Source organism: Pungitius pungitius, chromosome 8 (assembly GCF_949316345.1).
Source record: "Pungitius pungitius chromosome 8, fPunPun2.1, whole genome shotgun sequence".
Classification (NCBI taxonomy): domain Eukaryota; kingdom Metazoa; phylum Chordata; class Actinopteri; order Perciformes; family Gasterosteidae; genus Pungitius; species Pungitius pungitius.
The window spans coordinates 5,815,318-5,834,075 of NC_084907.1; the positions used below are offsets into that span (position 1 = coordinate 5,815,318).

Sequence of the window (18,758 nt, forward strand, 5' to 3'; positions counted from 1 at the left end):
GAGAGAGAGAGAGAGAGAGGAGAGAGAGAGAGAGAGAGAGAGAGAGAGAGAGAGAGAGAGAGAGACGAGAGAGAGAGAGAGAGAGAGAGAGAGAGAAGAGAGAGAGAGAGAGGAGAGAGAGAGAGAGAAGAGAGAGAGAGAGGAGAGAGAGAGAGAGAGAGAGAGAGAGAGAGAGAGGAGAGAGAGAGAGAGAGAGAGAGAGAGAGAGAGAGGAGAGAGAGAGAGAGAGAGAGAGAGAGAGAGAGAGAGAGAGGAGGAGAGAAGAGAGAGAGAGAGAGAGAGAGAGAAGAGAGAGAGAGAGAGAGAGAGAGAGAGAGAGAGAGAGAGAGAGAGAGAGAGAGAGAGAGAGAGAGAGAGAGAGAGAGAGAGAGAGAGATGTTAGCGCAGGTGGTCTTTGTAGACTTGAGGCACCTGTTCCAGAGACGCGCCGTGTGTGTCAGATAAAGGACCTTTAGCTCAGGGCAACGGTGGTTTGCACTGATCGCGGGATCTGAACTAGACTTCAATGCACTGCTGAGGTTCATTTAACAGAGCAATACAGGAAAATCTGCAATAGGGCTGATATAATCCATCCACACACAAACACACGTAGCCTCCGGTATGTGCTTTTTCTCAGATTCACCTGAGCAACGTTCAAAGAAGGCAAGATATACACCGAGTGAAACTAGACCTGCGGACAGAACGGGATAACAGTGGCAGAAGATATTCTACTTACCAAAATCAGTTGTGCCGAGATCCGTCGATGCCGATTTGAGTGTTTGTTTTTTACCGCGTGCCCCGTGTTTCATGACTCCAGGGCCCTGAACACAGAAATTATTTATTACAGTTTCAGAGGAGGGGAGGACAGGGGATGAAAAAAGCAACCACTGGACTTCGGTAACAATTTCTTGTGGCTTCACTTTGAAGGAACTTTTTTTCTCCTCCTGTTCATGCAACAAATTGGAATTAAGAATTTGAATCACTTAAAAGTCGTGGCTGTTTCCCCAACTTAAAATGTACATTTTCGTTCACAGAACCAAGACACTTTGTGGAGACCAGTTTCAGTGCAGTGAATTTTAGTTTCGCAGGAGTCAAATCTAAAGAAAACAGAGTGATGTGTGGTTTAAGATTACATTTTTAGTACGGACTGAAACGTCTTGTCAATGTGAGAGGCTTCAATAATCACAAACTGACTCTTAATGCATATTGGGAGGCTGGTTTTCAGACCTGTTGTTAGCACGGCCGTCACATATTAAAGTCTAAATCCTTAGATGCAGAAAGGCTTGCCAGCACTGACCTGATGGGAGCTGTAGGAGGACTGGCTATGCATTAGGGGGGGAGGACACAGGCTGTACTGGAGAGGCTGCCCCAACAGAGAGTAGCGGCCATCACCTTAACAATAAAAGTCACAAGTTAAAATCAAAATGATCAATGCTGAACACACGTCAGTCTTGAGTTGGTATTGCATCAGAAGAAAGGTCAGGTGACCCTCATTAGCACACACTGTGAACAATGTCAATACACTTACATAGACCTGTCAAATAGGAGATGGATTAAATTGAATTTCACAAAATTCTCTTTGAACACAACTAGTTGAGTAAAAAGAAAAACACGCTAACAATCTAAAGCCATTGGAGAAAGTCACAGGGCCAAATTTAGCTCTAATGACAGTATTTTTCTTATTTGATGTGCCGTGGCTCGTAGACTGATGCAAGACTATGTGTATGTGTAACTGTGCGTTCCATCAGTGGGTCTGTTTATCAGTAACGGTATTGTGACTTTGTGTGTAAATATCGGACAGAGGACAGGGATGAGGTGGAGCCATGTGTGAGTACAGAGGGGCTTGACCTGATGCCGGTTCGAACCTGCTGAGGCTATTGGCTGAGGGCCAAAAGCCACCTGACCGTGTTTTTCCATCTAATCTGGGGACACAGCTGGAACAGTAGCTTATGTTTATTTGCCTCGAAGCAAAAAGGAGAAACCTAAAACTTGTTTTTTTAGTTTCGGGCCACATGCATATATGAGCTTTCACGTGTACCTTGAGCGGGTCCTCCTGGCCGGGGAAACTGGGAAATGAGGGGTAATGGTCCCAGGCCTGGACAGACGCTGCTGACGCTGCTGCCGGAGGGAGATGGGGTGGGAGACTGAGTGGGGGAGGCCAGGGGACTCGTCAACTGAGTGCTAACCTGGACCGAAAGAGGGAGAAGAGGAGAAATGTGACAAATAGCGCGACACACCGGGTCACCGGGTCATCAGTGTCTGGCCGCTTAACGAGTACATCAGTATCAGGATGAACGACTTGTACACTACACTCTGGATTCATGAGACGCTTCACATTTACTCACTAACAAGGTTGCCAGCTAGTCTGTAAGCTCTTGACGTGTGTGTGTGTGTGTGTGTGTGTATACCTGTGGAGTGTTGTCCGGTTTGTACAGCTCTCCGGGCTTGCTGGACCTCTGCTCTATGCTGTAGTACTTGCATGGGTTCCACTGGACCAGAGGAGGGTTCTGGGAAGGCTGTGGTCCATTGGGGACGCTGAGCTGCATGACCATCACCCCGGGCCCAGGCGGCGGTACTCCTGAGAGAGAGAGGACACAGAGGGACAAGCTCACATGTAGATAAACAGGAGATCTAACAATTAGCAGTGCCAAGATTCACATGAAGTTATTTCTGTTGCTTGGTTAATGTTGGTTTTATCTGCAACAATAGGGAGAGTATAACAGTTAATTACATTTGATCAAGGACAGTTGTTAGCATTAGGATTGGTGTCGAATACGTCACCGACATTTTAGATTTTGCAAAAGAAGCATACCGTATAAATTAACCCATTTTAAGAACATGACCAAACATACAGCTAATCAAATGGCAGAAACCAGAGCAGAGGTCGAAAGGATGAAGTGACCATGATTACCATCAACATTTACTTAAGGCCAAAAGGGAGCACAAGGCCGACCTGACGTGTAAGTTGTCTCTGACTTCTTCAAACATTCCCCTTTTACAGATATTGATTGCCGAAGTCTACGTGTGAACCCTGTGTACTTCTGCCTCAACTTTACCCTGAATACCTTTCACCTGATTTTGTTGCAAATGGGACATCAAAAAACTGCAAAATCCTGCTGCCCTTCAATTTGGGAAGATGATGCAAACGTACAAGAAAGCTCATTTTAATCTGGTCATTAAATGTTTCCACGACGGCTAGTTCTTTAAACAAAGTCTCACCTGAATATTGCTGCTGCAACTGTTGAGGGTTGCAGGGGGACGGTGACTGTGTGATCTGATACTGCTCAGAGTTGGGGGGCTGCAGGTAACCTACAGACGGGCTGCAGGATCACACGCCGGCAAAGGAGGAGATAATAAATTCACAGGTGAAGGTAAAACACACTCGTACAGGAGAATAAGGCTTAGCCAAAAGACACAACGAGTTCAGCGAGCTAAACATAGTTGGAGACTATTGGCAACTCGTTTGTGGCTGTATGATGTACTCAGACATACCTTGTGCTATTCTGCTGTGTGGGTGTGATAACGCCGTAGAAGACAGGCATGGGCCCCTGAACAGACTGGCTGACTGGAACCATCACCTGCTGCTGGTACTGCTGCTGCACCACCTGCTGATTCTCATTTCCCACCGGAACCTGGAAAACCCGGAGAGGCTTCTTGTCAAATACCATGGACCAATATTAGAAGCCAAAAAAAAAGATTATTTTTTTCTGATTGAAATGGATCAATTTTTGGAACAGTTGCTTTGAATGAACACCAGATGGAGCCGTTTAACCTGTTCAGAACAGCCACATGTATGTGGACTCTTGTCTGCCACATGTATGTGGACTGGTGGGCAGAAAACTTTCAGCACACACTATGCAGATTTTCTTACTGATGACAATGTATAATTTCCATGCCAACATTAATACCTGATAAGATGGCATCTGTGGGTACTGGACCATTATGCTTTGCATTTGTCCTCCCATGCCTGCCCTCTGGGAATTTAGCAGACCAGGGTTTTGGGGCTGCTGCACACCGATCATACCCTGGTAGCTCGGCTGCTGGCCGGGCATCATCGTCTGGAGACCTGATGACAACCGACAAACAGTTGGAAGAGAGGCATTAGAGCAGGGTGATAAAGGAAGAGAACAGAATGGGAAAAAAGGAGACCACAAACAGTTATGCAGTTGCCTTTGATGGAAAAACAAGTACTGCAAAACAAACAAACAGAAAAAAAAGATTGAATAATCTAATACTTTTGTATGTATATTTTTTTTGCGTCGCTGAGCGCCTTGGGGCAAATTGATGCTTTCAGCAAAAGTTATGTCACACTGACTGCAATGTTCGTGATTGGTATTGTCAGTTACTGTGCAAACACAGACAACGTGTCCTTGACCCCAAATGAAAGACTATGGCTGTCAGGGTTTTCCATGAAAAAAAGGAAAAAGCTCTATTTCGGTCTCAGCAAATTTGACTTGGCAGAACAATACATTGATAGGGTTGTTAAAAATTGAACTTTCACCTAGTAGACTTAAAGATTGATCAGTTTTTAGCTGAGGTAACAACACACTACAGTTACAGAATCCAGTGGACTCAATCTGTATGTCAACTCGTTCTGGAAACATTTTCCATGATGCTCCCAATAAGTTAAAAATTCTAGTTTCATAGCTCTATTCAGATTTCTAGTGACAACATTCTCAATTGAAATATGAAACACTTTATACACAGTGTGTGTGTGTATTAATTCATGATTTTTTTTTTTAAATACACAGGAAACAGCAATATTAAGCGTGTTCGTATAGTTATCAGTTAATTAGAAAAAGGTGCTGACCTGACTGCTGTGTGGGCTGAGGCATGGGTTGCGTGCGCTGGGCAGGATAAGACACCTGGTGGGACATGGGCTGGGAGACTCGGTACTGCTGGCTGGAGCTGGGATACTGACCCGGAGGATAGTAGGACACCTGTATCTGAAGAGAAGCAACAACACAAATTCTTAGAGGTGAATAAATGTACACAAAGATAAAAGATGAAGAACCGTGCGTCTTTAAACCACACATAGCGCACAGAGACAACACCAGGGGCCACGCTCATATTTTAATGGTATCGGAAACATCATTACTTTTCGATGTATTAACGTCAATTGTTTAGGCATATTAACCCTGCAGTCTCATTTTTCTGGCCACATGGGGGCACCTGAGACAAACTCTGGGAACACTGGCGTGTGATGCCCTTTTGAGTTGATACCACAAAATTGATAGCAAAGTTGATAAGAAGCAACATCTGCATTAGTCTGGAGTGATGTGTCTGTCCACCTGAAGATTTTAAGTCCAATATTCACGCTCTCTTTTTTCTCTAATTTTTTTGCCTCCACTAACGATTTAGGGAAATTGCTTCAGCTGCTAGTTGCTGCACTATGTTCACTGGCTCTTATCCACTTTGGTGCAGGTAGATGGCACGGAAACAAACGGCCTCCTGCTTGAGGCCATAAAATGAGTTGACAGACAACATAACGAGACAAATCATTTAAGTGCATATGTGGCTGCATAGCGATGAGCCACGGGCTTGCACATAAGCAGTCATGTGATCCATTGGTGATCAAATATTGATCACAGCAGAATCAACACAATTACTACAGAAAATCTGGTTGGTGTAATTTGCACATGTAGCTGTTACAGAGGTTCGAGTATCCTGCGCGAACAACTCAGCCTATACAACCGGGCTAAATGTAGCGTGCAGAATTTCCAAACGAGACACCGGATGGACAAACGGAGAGGACGCTAAGCTATGCTGGGAATATCGATAGTGCCTGCCTCCACCTTCCTCTGCATACACGACAACATTAAGCCCATCTCCAGGCTGCGGCAGTGTCAATATTTGAACTCCTGTTGCACTGTCGGCCACCCACACATTTAGCAAGACAGAGCATCTTCCTCTCAAAGAGTGACTATTCGTATACAAAGGTGTGTGGGAAGATAAAAAGCAGAAAAAGCAGTCTTTATAGGTCAGAGCTGGGAACTACTAAATAAAAACAAAAGAAACGTCTTTGGCAAATGCCATCTATTATTATCTCATTAGGTTAGGAATTAACATGTGAATTATGGACAGAACGTGTTTTATGAGGTCACAGCGATTTGACCACCAAATTCCAATAGTTTTCTTCTACAAGTTGCTGCCCAAAGTTCACATTTGTGCCAAATTTGAGAACATCCCCACTAGGTAAGGAGAAAGTGCCTTCCAGATTGCCTTCATATAAACACCATAACCTATTTAAAACAAATTAATTTAGTCTCAGCTATTAAAACTCCACAAAATCTTCCATTACTACTTGGCCCCAGAGTAACATTACAGAATCTAATCTCTCCCTCAGGGTGTTTAATGACCAGGTCAATTTAGTCATCTCTCCTCAAATGAATGATAATACCTACTTTATTGATTTCAAGCAGAAGCTTGAGAGAGGGAGGGAGGGCATCGTGTGATTGACAGAGAGAGAGAACTCATTATTGTCATCGCTTGGGCAATCGGAGGAATGTGACAGGTGAGGATCAAACTCCCCCACTGAGGGAGTCCTGCTGAGTCACAGGAAACGCTGCCTGTGGTGCTGCTCTCTGAACTTAGTTTAGGTTGTATGGTACTTACTCATCCCTGGGTAATCTTTACAGCAATGTGTTGTTTTACGCATTCATCACTTTCTAGAATGATCTCAAGATACACAGTACCAATCAAAAGTTTGGAAACACCTAAATCTGTCCAAGGCCCTGTGCACCTGTACTGTAAAGGGTCACGAATGAACTGACTTGATGTGTAATCCTCGTTGAACCAAACTTGTTTCCTACAAACCACCATCCACCTATCGACAAATCTTTACATTAACACGCAGAACACGGGAAACAGAAAGAGCCGATGGTACAGGTACAGTACAATCACTTTAAGTCAAACAAAGCTAGTACGATGTCACAGCTGCAGCCTGTGGAGAATGACATACCTGTTGAGGTGGAGGGGGCTGCATGTAGCCTTGTGGGGGTGGTGGGGCCTGCATGACAGGCTGGGACGGAGGAGGCGGTGGAGGTGGAGGATGGGCGTGTCCAGTGGCAGGCTGGTAACCAGACGGAGGAGGCATAGGCTGACCTGTGGTAGCCATGATGTATCCGGTCTGGGGAGGGGGGTGCTGGGTCAGCACTGTGGGAGGAGCCTGATACATGGCTGGCGGCTCAGGGTTCTCACTGGAGCCCTGCCGACTCAGCGTCATCTGGGTGAATTGGGGGGCGAGCTCTTCTCCCTGTGAGGAATTGGAATGACGTCATTGGTGGGTTTGACGGCCAACACACGAGTACCAAATTATTAGTGATTGATCAATAAAGCCATAATGCTACATTAAAAACAGTGCGTGAATAAATTAGATAAAAGTACGAATGAAATACAGCAATTCTGAGAGAAGAAACCCAAACATCTCATCTAAAAAGTTAGAAGAGGGGTTTTCTTTTCCGAAAACAGGATAATAACAAAAACTGATTTGCAAGCTTAAGTTAAGGACAGTGAATTAAAAAAAAAAAGAAGTGTAACACCCTCCAAAAATCAGGGAAAATCTATTGAGGTTTAAATCTATACAAAACCGGTAGCTGCTCACTGTTCTAATTAGGGTGTAGGAAGTGATACTACACAACAAATTTGGCAAATGTAACATTTAGTTAAATAGGGTCACACAAAAGGCCATCCTAATCATTCTCAAATATAGACTCATTACATCTTAACACCTGCGTAATTAAAGAATGTAAATTGCTGAATAGTTTCGATCCACAATATTTGCTTCACAAAAAAGGGAGTATAGAATTCCAGTGGGAAAAAGTTAAAAAGCAAACCAAAGGTATTTGAACCATTATAATTACCTAAATAAAGAATGTTAATCCACAACGCCAACATTTCCAAGTCATATGAAGTCAAACGTGCTTTAATTCACGGACAGGCAGACACAGAATGGAAAACACTTTATCTTGGCAATGTACCACCCGAATGGCCGAAGGCGGCAAAGACATAATTATTCTAGGACTAGGATTCTAGGACTGTTGTTAAAAACTCAATTTGAAAGAAAACAAGGTACGAGAGTGAACAAGTTTCCAGCACGGAAAAAGGCAAAGGCTAAATGCAAAGTGTGGGGGTGTAACTAATGCAATCTTTAACTAAATTAGTTTTTTGAGATGAAGCAACAAGAGGCGCCAGTACCATTGTGTACTGCTGAGGAGGAGAAACTGGCAGGAGGACCTGAGGGCAGGAAGGGCTGGAGTAGGAGACAGGCTGAGAGGGCTGCAGAGATGCTACAGGCTATACACACACACCACCAGAAAGCAGGAGGAAAAGAAGAGGCAGAGCAAGAGAGCGAGAGAAGCAAGCCAGTCAGATCAGATTGAGGCAGTTAGAGGGATAGAGGGGATTAAAAATAATGAATAGAAAATTAGAAAATATGTGAAGAAATTGTTAATGAACAGATGGATAGAAAATCAATACAATTTAGGTTCTAAATATATTCACTGTTTTAAAAGTGAGATGTAAGAGAAAATAAAAGAATGTCATAATATATGCTGACATGGGATTTTGTGCTTTTTCTTGACAAGAGACACAATTCCAAAACATTAAATTCATTTCAATCCATTCAGAGAAGAAGCGTGTTTTTTCATTTGCACTCATGCGGTGGAGGTTCACACCTGAGCGATCATGTGGTTTCCCATGGGGTGTTGCTGTGGAGTGGGCAGCAGGGCGGTCTGAGGCGGGACCTGGGGCTGTGGCTGTTGCGACGGGCAGGGGAGAAGGCTTCGGCTCGACTGGGAGGCTGCAGGTGGGGGACACACATCAGGACTGATAAGGGCCAGGCCTAGTGATGCAGAGGAAGACATGAAACCCACAAAATCCTCCTCATCAAACATAATTTGGTCAGAAGAAACGATCACAATGTACAGTGCTATTCATGTACCCATGTCTTCTATTAAAGTGATCTTTATGACCCAATGAGAGTTTTCTCAAGGCAAACTCAGTTTAACATACCCGCAAGTGAAGCCCCTCTCTAGTTTAATATGTTTTATACATATACATATCTTATGAACAAAATTAAATTTTTTCGTGGACAATATATCTGAAAAGGTGAGGATTTCATTGTTTTATTTAGCTGCTTTAATCTTTATTGTTGCAGTGCATCCAAGTCTCTTGTTTAGTTGATCCAGTTAAACCCTTAGAAGTTTCTTACGGCATGTCAAATAGAGGAAATAAATTCATGAGTCAATGAATTGAAAGCGTCTGCTGACTTTTTTTCTGTGGTAAGAACTGAATCATTTATCGTGCGACCAGGAGTAACAGTGGAATTGCAAAAGACAGCTCAATAAGAAAAAGCTAGTTTGAGTGTAGGCTGTACTTGCATCACTTAATTTGGCGGTAACTAAGATTTGTAAGGCTAGCTGGTAGCTGGTCTGAGCACAACTGACTGTCCCATTTCTTTAACTTCCCTCTACAGTCCGTACCAGAGCGAGAGCCTTTGCAGCTTCCCTGTGAGCCTTTGTTGCTGCCGAGGCTATCCCCTCTGGTAAGGATGGAGATGCCAGAGAAGCTGCTGGCCTTAGTGACGGGCGGCCGGAGGGTACGGTTGGAGCTGTCAGAGTCTGTGCTGCTCCAGGGTCGTGGCTCCAGACACTTCATGTCACTGTCTGTGCTGCTTTGACGACTGCTAGAAGCCCGGCTGGAGCTCTCGCGGTTCCCTCTGAGAGAAGATAGAACGTGGAGAACGTGGAGAGAGAGACAGACGGAGATGATGAATTTGGGATGGATGCAGGAAAACAGAGTTGAAGTAACAGGAGAGTTAAGAGGTAGCAAGAGAGAGATGTGTTTAAAGCAAAGTTGAGTCCGCAGAGAAACAAAAGTGTACATGAGAAGGGTGAGGAATAGAAAAGAGAAGGTGTGCACATCGGTGAAGAGTAGAATGCAGGTGCAGACAAACAAGGGCAGTAAAAAGACAAAATAGGATAGAGGGGAGAGCAGAAGAGCACAATAAGGTCATCAGCTAGTAGAGAGGACACTGTGTGACAGGCTTTATGTAGCATGGGGCATTCAACACCACAATACAAAAATCAGGCAACACACCACCAAACAATATTATTTTCAAACACGCACACACACACACACACAGGGATAAAAGATGCTCCAGACAATCAACACTTTGGTGTGACAGGATTTTACACTAGACAGCAAATGAGACAAACATCCATGATCTTATCACACAAACCATCGAAGACTGGAGACGACATTCACATACCAGACTTAACAGAATGAGCACTAGCACACATACGTTTTATTCATTGGAATACATATGAACGCTAACACATGCAGTTGATACGTTGTAGTGGGGACAATGTGACAAACATACTCCTGTAAATCAAACCAGATGTACAGCAACACTCCCTCTTTCTCGCACACACAAATAACACTGGTACAGTGTACACTGGTATCACTGGTTCAGTACAATTCTTGTTGAAACTATACTGCGCGCACACACACACTCATTGTGTTGTTGTGATGTCACTCTGGGTAAGAGCAGCTGCCAAGAAAACCAATGATCACACTGTAAGCGTAACAACCTCTGGTGGTGAATGTTTGTGTCTGCCAATGACATATCAGCATTAACATTGTTCCATTTCAATGTATGCTATGGTGCTTGAAAATAACACATTCAAATGTGTATGTAGCATATATCAGTGTGGTGTAGCATCAAGTGTAGTGTAAATGGAACACCCTGCAGATTAACAGACACCTAGATCTCTGCAGTTTTTTCACCCTTTTGGAACTGAATAAGCAACAGACCATGTCCATTCAAAACATGTTAAGGCTGATGATGCAAATCTCCACGACCAAAAGAGAGACGTGGTAGGGTTGTAGAATCCTAACGATAGTGAGTGGTATTTTTGAAGGTGGCTGTGGCTGATAAATATTTCAGAGGGACTGTAATTAGTAGAGGATCTATTTTGAGTCCTCTCCCTGCACAGCCTATTTTAAGGAAAGGGAGGGTGCTCTGCCGTTCTGTGAAAGGGAGGCGCACACGTTCTCTTCGCTCCGCAGACAGATGAAAGCAGGGTGAGTATGAGGAAGAAGAGGAGGGATTCTGCTGTTGGTCACATGATCTTTCATCTCCGCTCTCTCCTCACGATACCATTCCCCATCACACGCACAAACGGGGAAACCTAGGCGGTTGTTGTTGATACAGAATGAACCCATGCTGGACAGCAGAGCTTCTTGTTTTGTTTAAGGCTTGCGATTTTATTATTTCTAAAAAAGACTTGGAATGATTTATATAAAATGCTAAAGAGGAGGGGGAAAGTGCTGGATTTAGTTTTAAATAACATTAACAAATCACAGGAAATATATCCATTATGCATCATACAGTTGCACTTGAGTAGTATCTAAAAAAAATATATATATATATCGAAATTTTTATATCGAAAAATATTCGGTAATGACCTTTTTCCCGAAGACTAAGACAAAATCTATGATAACTTTCGTTAACAAGATGAAAATGTTGGTGGTGTCACAATACTTTTTTTTTTAATTTGCATGCACCTAACAGACATGGGCAACGAACGGACCCCGTACGGCAGCCATCAAAGTGTCACGATGACATCATCCACAGACGCAGACCGCTCGGTCACCGTGGGGGCAGTGGTGGTTCTTGTCACCGATACACGACGGCTATTTTACGCTTCGGTGAGTGTGGCTTCCTTAGTTTAGCTCAAGCTGTCTCCGTTTAGCTAACTGTTAGCAGGCTAAAGCCGCGGAACTCCAGAGACTAATGTGCGTGGAGATGAAGACCCGTGGAACCGCTCGCGGCTGGTCGGCCAGCAGAGACCTGGCTGCTCCTTTTTCTGGTGACGGAAGCCAGCGTTTCGGGACACGCGCACTTCATCCAGTTCACACGTCACACCTTGAGAAGACTGTGTTAAACCGTCTTGGCCACCGTACGTTCGTTACTAAGCAACAGAGAACGCGCGAGCACACGCTTTTGACAGTGCTGCTCAGTGCAGGTGAAGGAAAACCCGGAGGACAGACTCAAGAAGAAAAAAAAACTGGTGATGAAACCCAAAAATTAAAGAGGAAAGAAAAGACAGTTCAATAAAAAGTGGGGGTCCAGGTGAGAATGGCTGGGTCATGATGCATAGGAGGATAAGAGGTCTCTTTTGTTGGGACAAGCAATTTCACACAAACGCTTCATCCACTGGCTCCTGGCCCCTCTGTCAAATTTTAGAACCCATTGTGGCCCGCAAGTCAAAAGGTTTGTCCACCCCTGCTATGGACCGATCCTAGGAGGGATATCTAATGGACCACTGAAGGACTGTAAGCTAGACTAATATGCAGTTTAAACACAACACAGGGGGTCCCTGAGAAGGGAAGAAAAGGAGTTTAACATGGCTATTAGATGTGACTAAAACTAGAGTAAAATGTAATTAATTTTCGTAGACTAAAACTAAGAGGGATTAAAATGACTAAATGTGACTAAAACTAACATGCATTTTTGTCTAAAAGATGAAGACTAAATCAAAAATAGCTGCCAAAATTAACACTTTAGTGAATTAACATATCTAGGATTTGGGCTATGGCAAAATTGTGTTTTACATTTTTCACCCTGATATTTTATAGACAGCAAGATTAAATCGATTGATGTGCTAGTACGCAAGAGGTCACGCCTGGATTAAGTCGACCACAAAACAAACAGATTACTGTGACAGCAATGCAGTTACTCTAAAAATGTAGTTGACGGTAGATGGGTGGAAGGGTAAGTAGGTCAATCAGTTCCCAGTGAAACCTCAAAGCAGCCATGCATGGGCCATGGGAAGCCCCACGGTGCAGTGCTGTAAAAGCCATCAATCAGCCGACTACGCCAGGCAAGGATAATAAAAACCACAAGTCACCACTATCATCACCAAACATCTTTCAAAGAATGAGCATGGCAACACACAAGTCAAAGGCATCCGCACCCCAATACCTAAAGATCTGCCTCCTCTTTTGAGAGCTAGAGCAGTAGCCCTCAGTGGAAAGTCTGTTGGGGTTAACATTAGGAGAAAATGCGGGGGTTACAGGACTGGATTGGAGAACAGGAGGGGGTTAGGGGAGGGGTGAGATAAGGAGGGGTGGGAGGTAGAAGCAGGCACAGTGCAGAACTTTTACCCCTGCAAAAAAAATAAGAAAAAAAAATGCACACAAAGCAGAAACTTTGACTGTTGAAAACCCAACGCTTCCTCGTGCTCAGCATATTAAGTCCTACTCTTTCAGGCTCAATGGCCGGGGTGCCTCGGGATGGGCAATTCCTGCTGTGTGAGCTACCTTATTTCTATATAGAATTCCAGCACCTACAAATCGCCCTCAAAGACACCGTGTGTGCATCACCGACAAACAAGCCCTGAAAATCGCCAGCAAACGCATATTGTCAAAACAACAAGATCTTTTGAAAGGGCTCTTTTAACGGAAGTGGTCGGATTAAAGAATTGTATGTATTTAGAAATACACAAAATGAGAAATGCTGCTACAGTCATGAGTCTGCAGCCTTGAAACTTAACAAGCAAACTATCTGTAAAGGGGAAAGACGGCAAAGATGAAGACTTATAAATTGCACACATCAGTCAACGAGAGGATGAATCATCTTACCTGTTGTCGTTGATGTATCCATTTTGAGAGGACTGTAAGAAAAAGGACACCTGCACATTATGAAATGCTTCATTCATACAGTAGTTCTTAAGACAAAAACAAGTTGCACTACCCTTCAGAGGTTTTGAAATCAGATGCATTAAGAATGTGAAATGCCAATATATTTATACGTATATGTACACCTTTACTAACAAAAATGTCTAGTTCAGTTCTGATTAGATATATAGAAATGTGTCACTGGTCAAAGGAGCTGGAATAAAAGCTAATGATCATGAAGTGGATCGTGGTTTAATGTTTGACGTTTGTTACGCTGTCCAGGTTCAATACTTACTTCTCGGGCAAAGATCCGGTCTCGTACTCGCTGATACTCTTCCTCCCGCTCCTCAATGGACTTGCTACGTCGGCCATCCTGCAGTGGAACCCGGATCTAACATTTGGAAAATCAATCAAATAAGAAAAATGACAATGTCACTATTCACAATTCAAAAGGGAGCAGCTGCCTGCCGTCAAAACAAACAACAGAACGGACACTCTGCAAAAAGCAAATGTTTGAATGTGGTGGAAGAAGCGTGGGAAGCTACGACACAAAGAGCGTGATGGAACATAGGAAAATGGCAGCATTAGGCGCCAAAGAAAGTGTTGAGGAAGGAAACATTGTTGGAAGGAATAAAATCTGAGAAACATCGCAAGTCCATTGTTCTTTATTATAGTGATTAAACTCTGGTTGAAAACGTGGGGCACGATGATTAAAACTTCATACGCTTCATCTTTGAACTAAGAAGTAGTCGGCACAATTTTGCAGATCACACGCAAGGAATCGGCAGCAGTGAAAGAGATCTTAAATGTATTGCAAATTGAAAAATGCATGTCATTTCAAGGAAGCAGCAGTATCTAAAAAGGACAAGTGGTACCCACTTATCTCCGATAACCTCTCTTTATTATCAATACTTTCACAAAAGGTAAAACCATTTTGAAAATAGGAAGCCTGGGATCTAAAAATGCTTTTTGAACCAGGGGGCATAGAGTAATTATTGGACTTCCACACAAACTTAAGGTGGGAACTGGGCTTCCTCCATTATCAGTTATTATAAGGATCAATCATTCTCCTTTTTAAAGGCCAATTTTCATCTCTGTTGGAAAGGATGCGGTTAGGTAATTAATTCAGAAATCAATCTCTGCTGTTGGGTTATGCCTCTGTATTTGAAACAATTAAAAGTGTTTGATTCACATCTCAGTCGGCATCAAAGGCAGACATTTACTGTCCTATTCTCCCGCATCTCCACTTCCATTTCCCTCTGCTTTGATAGTGTGAGATGGTTAGCTCATGTCTTGGTATGCAATGCAGCCTACCTGATTATCGTCCTTGTCCATGCTGGCGTCGTCTCTCTTAAGGATGAATTTCTTCTGGAAGTCCATATTACGTTCATCCTTGATGTGTTCAGAGAACCTTTGTTCTGGGCTGTAGAAAATATAAGGTATGCTTTCTAACGTAATAAAAACAAAACTATACTAACTAAAAAAAATAAAATTGCATGTTCAGAAGTGCTACACTCCCACAGTGTCGAGACGAGAACTAGTACTACATTTCAATATTAGATCGGAACAGATTTTGTTTGTTTCTTTTCGTGACTTGCCACTGCATTGCAACAGATCCTCACACATCAACTGCATCTGGCTGCTGCAAACACTACAATCACCTTTGCAAGAGACTATTGTGGAAGATGTTTAACCAGAGGATTTGTATATCACACTTTAAGAAACCAAAAATCGCAAACTTGTAACTGAACGGTTGTTATTCGTGTCGGTGGTTTTCCCACCAGCCCCTAAATGCATCATCGAAACCAACCAATATCTGTATTTGCGGTTTTGAATAATACATTTAATATATTTCCTTGTTCAAACAACGGTTTTGAGTGGATATGAAAGAATGATGACTTGGCCAAAAACAATAATTATTACTGTTAAACCAATCAATGTCAGTATTATATAGAAGTAATTTAAGAGGACTTTTTAGAATAACTGAATTCCCAACAACCCCACATGTATTACCTACACCTTTTAAAGCTGTGGGGTAAAAACAAACTTCAAACAGCTTGCCGGCTTCTAGATGAACAATTTGTTATCTCTCTCTGTCTAAAGTTCACATGCATGCTCGATGAGGGGTCAGCTTTCAGCAAAAACAAACTTTCCATTTGCTTACATGTTGCTGTTCGAGGTTGTTTTTCCATTGTGCCCAAACTCCTAAGTTCATATTGCTGTGATTCCTCGGTTACTTTCTTCCTGTGCTTGTCACAGCGATCTCAGCTGCATGTGTTTACTCCGTTTCCCCCTGAGGTTGTTTACTTTATTTTGCTTAAAACAGCCCATACCTGGCTGCGCCAGAATAAACTACGTTTTTTATTTTCCAATAGCTGAATCATTTTAAGTACATTAGTACAACCAACGGATATGTGAAAGACTGCCGCTGTTGAAGTCAGGCACAAAGTTAAGCGGTACACTCACATGCGTGTGTTTCCCGTCTTGTTGATGATGACAGCCTTGCCCGTCTGATCCACATTGTGGTCCATGCCAAAGTAGGCTGCCACACGATGCAGCAGCATTCGGTGATAAGACGTCATCTGCGGAAACTTCTTATACTGGTTACTGTAGCAGAATAGAAAATACCACATGTCATTAAAACACTGCAATCAATTGCCAATTAAGAATATGTTTGTTCTTTGAACCACTGGAATTGTATTCAAATAGATATAGAATAGAAAAAAACCCTATCCCTTTTCATACAAAATAGCATTTCTCATTTTTTCAGCAGTGATAAATAAACTAATTATACAACTTGTGTCACTCTTGTACTAGCCTCGGATATTTGTTTTTTGCTGAAGTGTGGACAAGCACGATGTTGGCTGTTGAGCACAAGCGGATGTGCTACACTGGCAGCCCAATAAAACCAAACTAAAACCCGCCATGTTTTTATCATTATCACAGCAATCTATACATGAATAGGAATGGGTGTAGAAGGGCTAAATTTAAATACAAGAGAGCGGTTGCGAAGAACATGGCTTACTTGTCGTCATTAATGAACTCCAGGATATCTTGTTCTAGTTTGAGCAGCATCATTCGATCCCTGTTTAGCCAAAGGGGGGAGAGAGAGGGGGAAATCAGAGGGGCAGTGTGTCATTGACTCGAGTGCGGCGAGCATACCAAACCAAAGATCAAAGGTACGATGTACAGCAAGAAAAACTTGAATCACTTCTACTACCAGGGTGATCCTTCGAAATATCTTTTTAGAACTGCATTTTTTAAACAGACCTTTACACACCTGGAGGAAATAATGTTGGGGGATAAGAGACATTTTATATCAGTTAATCTAAACACTGCTGCAGGGAACGAAATATCTGGATTTTCACAGCAGTCAGCTGGTCAGAAATGTATAAAACAAATATGTAAAGGACCAAATGAATTAATACAAATGCCTCTATTCCTATTCTCTCTATTCAATCAAGTGTTGCTTATGTCTCGCTCGTTTATTTATCTCCATCTGACACCTTTGGATATCAGCAAACCTTTATTGGCAATATCCTACCTGGGATTGTTTTTCAGTGTGTTGACCAGAAACTCGTGAACGTCGATGCCCGTGGAGTCAGTGTATTCCTGGCTGGAGTCTAACAGAGAAGGAAAACGTCAAAAGGCAGGACAACGGGAGGAAAAGATTGAGCGGCTGGTTCGGTTTGGTGAGGAGCTCCTGCTTGTTCCAAGCATACGAAGCAGGCAACATCGGACAGCGGCTAGCTGTTCTTCAAGTGACACACACACACAGGAATCGTTTCCTTTGTACGAGACAGTTGGACTAGCGAGCCGTTTCATCTCCACTGCTCTCAGGACGTAAGGATGCCAGAGGGCCTCGGCAGGCAGAGTGAGCCAAGAAGATAATTAGAAAATGTACGGACGGATTCGAATATGTTCTAGATATTAGCCTGACATAAAAATGTGTTTGGGTATTGAAGTATGTAACACAACATTTGAACTGATGTTATCGAGCAATAATCTTATTGGAGTATGAAGAATGAAATCAAAAATAGAAAATGAGCTCAACTTGTTATTGCATAATTGACAATAATAATTGATTTAGAAATAGAAGCATGGTAACAGAACCGGCTACAAAAATCCTTCCCAAATTGCATCTTACCACGTGACAACATCTTTCTTGGTGCCTTGTCCTTCTTTTCCTTCTCTTCATTTTCATACTCGTCCTTTGAGGACTTCTCTTCTTCCTTGTCTGATGGACAGCTGATGTGAAGCTGGATGATATCCTGGAAAACCACATTCCACTGCTATCAGAAAAGATGGGTTACATTTTCACTTCCAATTTATCCACTATTAAGTCCTCCACGGACCATAGTTGCATACAGTACATTGCGGTCCAGGCAGACCGCTTGGTGTGGGAAAAGGTTAGTGTGAGGAGTTAGGTGTTAGAGACAGAAACAGTACCGATTCTGGAGGTCCATCATTGGAGAACGGACCAGAGGACTCCTCGCACACTGCCAGACTCCGTACCAGCTTCAGTTTGGCATTAGACTGAAACAAAATTACACATGTATTACCCGTAGGTGTCTTTTTAGAGGGTTTAAATGTGGAAGATATGTATAAAGGTTTATTTTTACAATAAGAAATAAAATCAGTGTCAATTATTAGAAATTAATAATAAATGGTGAATTTAACTTAACTACACAGTACACACTGTGAGTGTATTATGACAATCCACCTTTTTACTTTTTGTATTATTCATGTGTTATTTTAAATACACAATTTTAGCTGAATATTGGCGGAGGTCTTAAAAAAAAAGAGCTCAAAGTTCAACATAAAACTGAGTAACCTGAACAATGACTGATATTTTAGAGTTTGCCGAGGATTGGGGGAGGAGCCGACGTTGGACATTGAGAACACAGAGAGCCATGAATGCAACATAGTCCAATAGGACACTTTTTAGACCACGGTTTAACTTTTTCAGGACTCTTTTTTTAGGAGCAGGTGATTCATGGGTTGTTACAAACTCTCGAACTTTCCTCTAACGCCTTGGAACCTTTAAAGATACACACAGTCCTGAAAAACAACTTACTAAAAAGTTCAGCTTGGAG

At 42.7% G+C, this 18,758-nt stretch overlaps 1 protein-coding gene across 15 annotated transcripts in view; it reads right to left on the bottom strand.

Annotated features, from left to right (window-relative positions):
* Positions 1 to 414: 414 nt before the first annotated feature.
* The window catches only part of LOC119229605 (R3H domain-containing protein 2), a 39,269-nt gene continuing 20,925 nt past the window's right edge, over positions 415 to 18,758 (bottom strand). For 6 of the 15 annotated variants that reach the window (XM_062563749.1, XM_062563748.1, XM_062563750.1 and 3 more), the window contains 21 exons: positions 18,112 to 18,198; positions 17,810 to 17,933; positions 17,207 to 17,285; positions 16,688 to 16,747; positions 16,129 to 16,269; positions 14,977 to 15,085; positions 13,958 to 14,053; positions 13,627 to 13,676; positions 12,968 to 13,021; positions 9,462 to 9,697; positions 8,655 to 8,821; positions 8,176 to 8,274; positions 6,941 to 7,234; positions 4,790 to 4,925; positions 3,888 to 4,045; positions 3,472 to 3,611; positions 3,199 to 3,299; positions 2,388 to 2,557; positions 2,018 to 2,165; positions 1,277 to 1,371; positions 416 to 800 (listed from right to left, as the gene is read on the bottom strand). In XM_062563749.1, coding sequence (XP_062419733.1) covers positions 708 to 800; positions 1,277 to 1,371; positions 2,018 to 2,165; positions 2,388 to 2,557; positions 3,199 to 3,299; positions 3,472 to 3,611; positions 3,888 to 4,045; positions 4,790 to 4,925; positions 6,941 to 7,234; positions 8,176 to 8,274; positions 8,655 to 8,821; positions 9,462 to 9,697; positions 12,968 to 13,021; positions 13,627 to 13,676; positions 13,958 to 14,053; positions 14,977 to 15,085; positions 16,129 to 16,269; positions 16,688 to 16,747; positions 17,207 to 17,285; positions 17,810 to 17,933; positions 18,112 to 18,198 — 2,637 coding nt within the window. In that variant the 3' untranslated portion in view covers positions 416 to 707. Of the gene's footprint in view, positions 801 to 1,276; positions 1,372 to 2,017; positions 2,166 to 2,387; positions 2,558 to 3,198; positions 3,300 to 3,471; positions 3,612 to 3,887; positions 4,046 to 4,789; positions 4,926 to 6,940; positions 7,235 to 8,175; positions 8,275 to 8,654; positions 8,822 to 9,461; positions 9,698 to 12,967; positions 13,022 to 13,626; positions 13,677 to 13,957; positions 14,054 to 14,976; positions 15,086 to 16,128; positions 16,270 to 16,687; positions 16,748 to 17,206; positions 17,286 to 17,809; positions 17,934 to 18,111; positions 18,199 to 18,758 lie in introns of all 15 variants that reach the window. The other 9 variants (XM_062563754.1, XM_062563756.1, XM_062563761.1 and 6 more) reach the window with 9 other exon arrangements.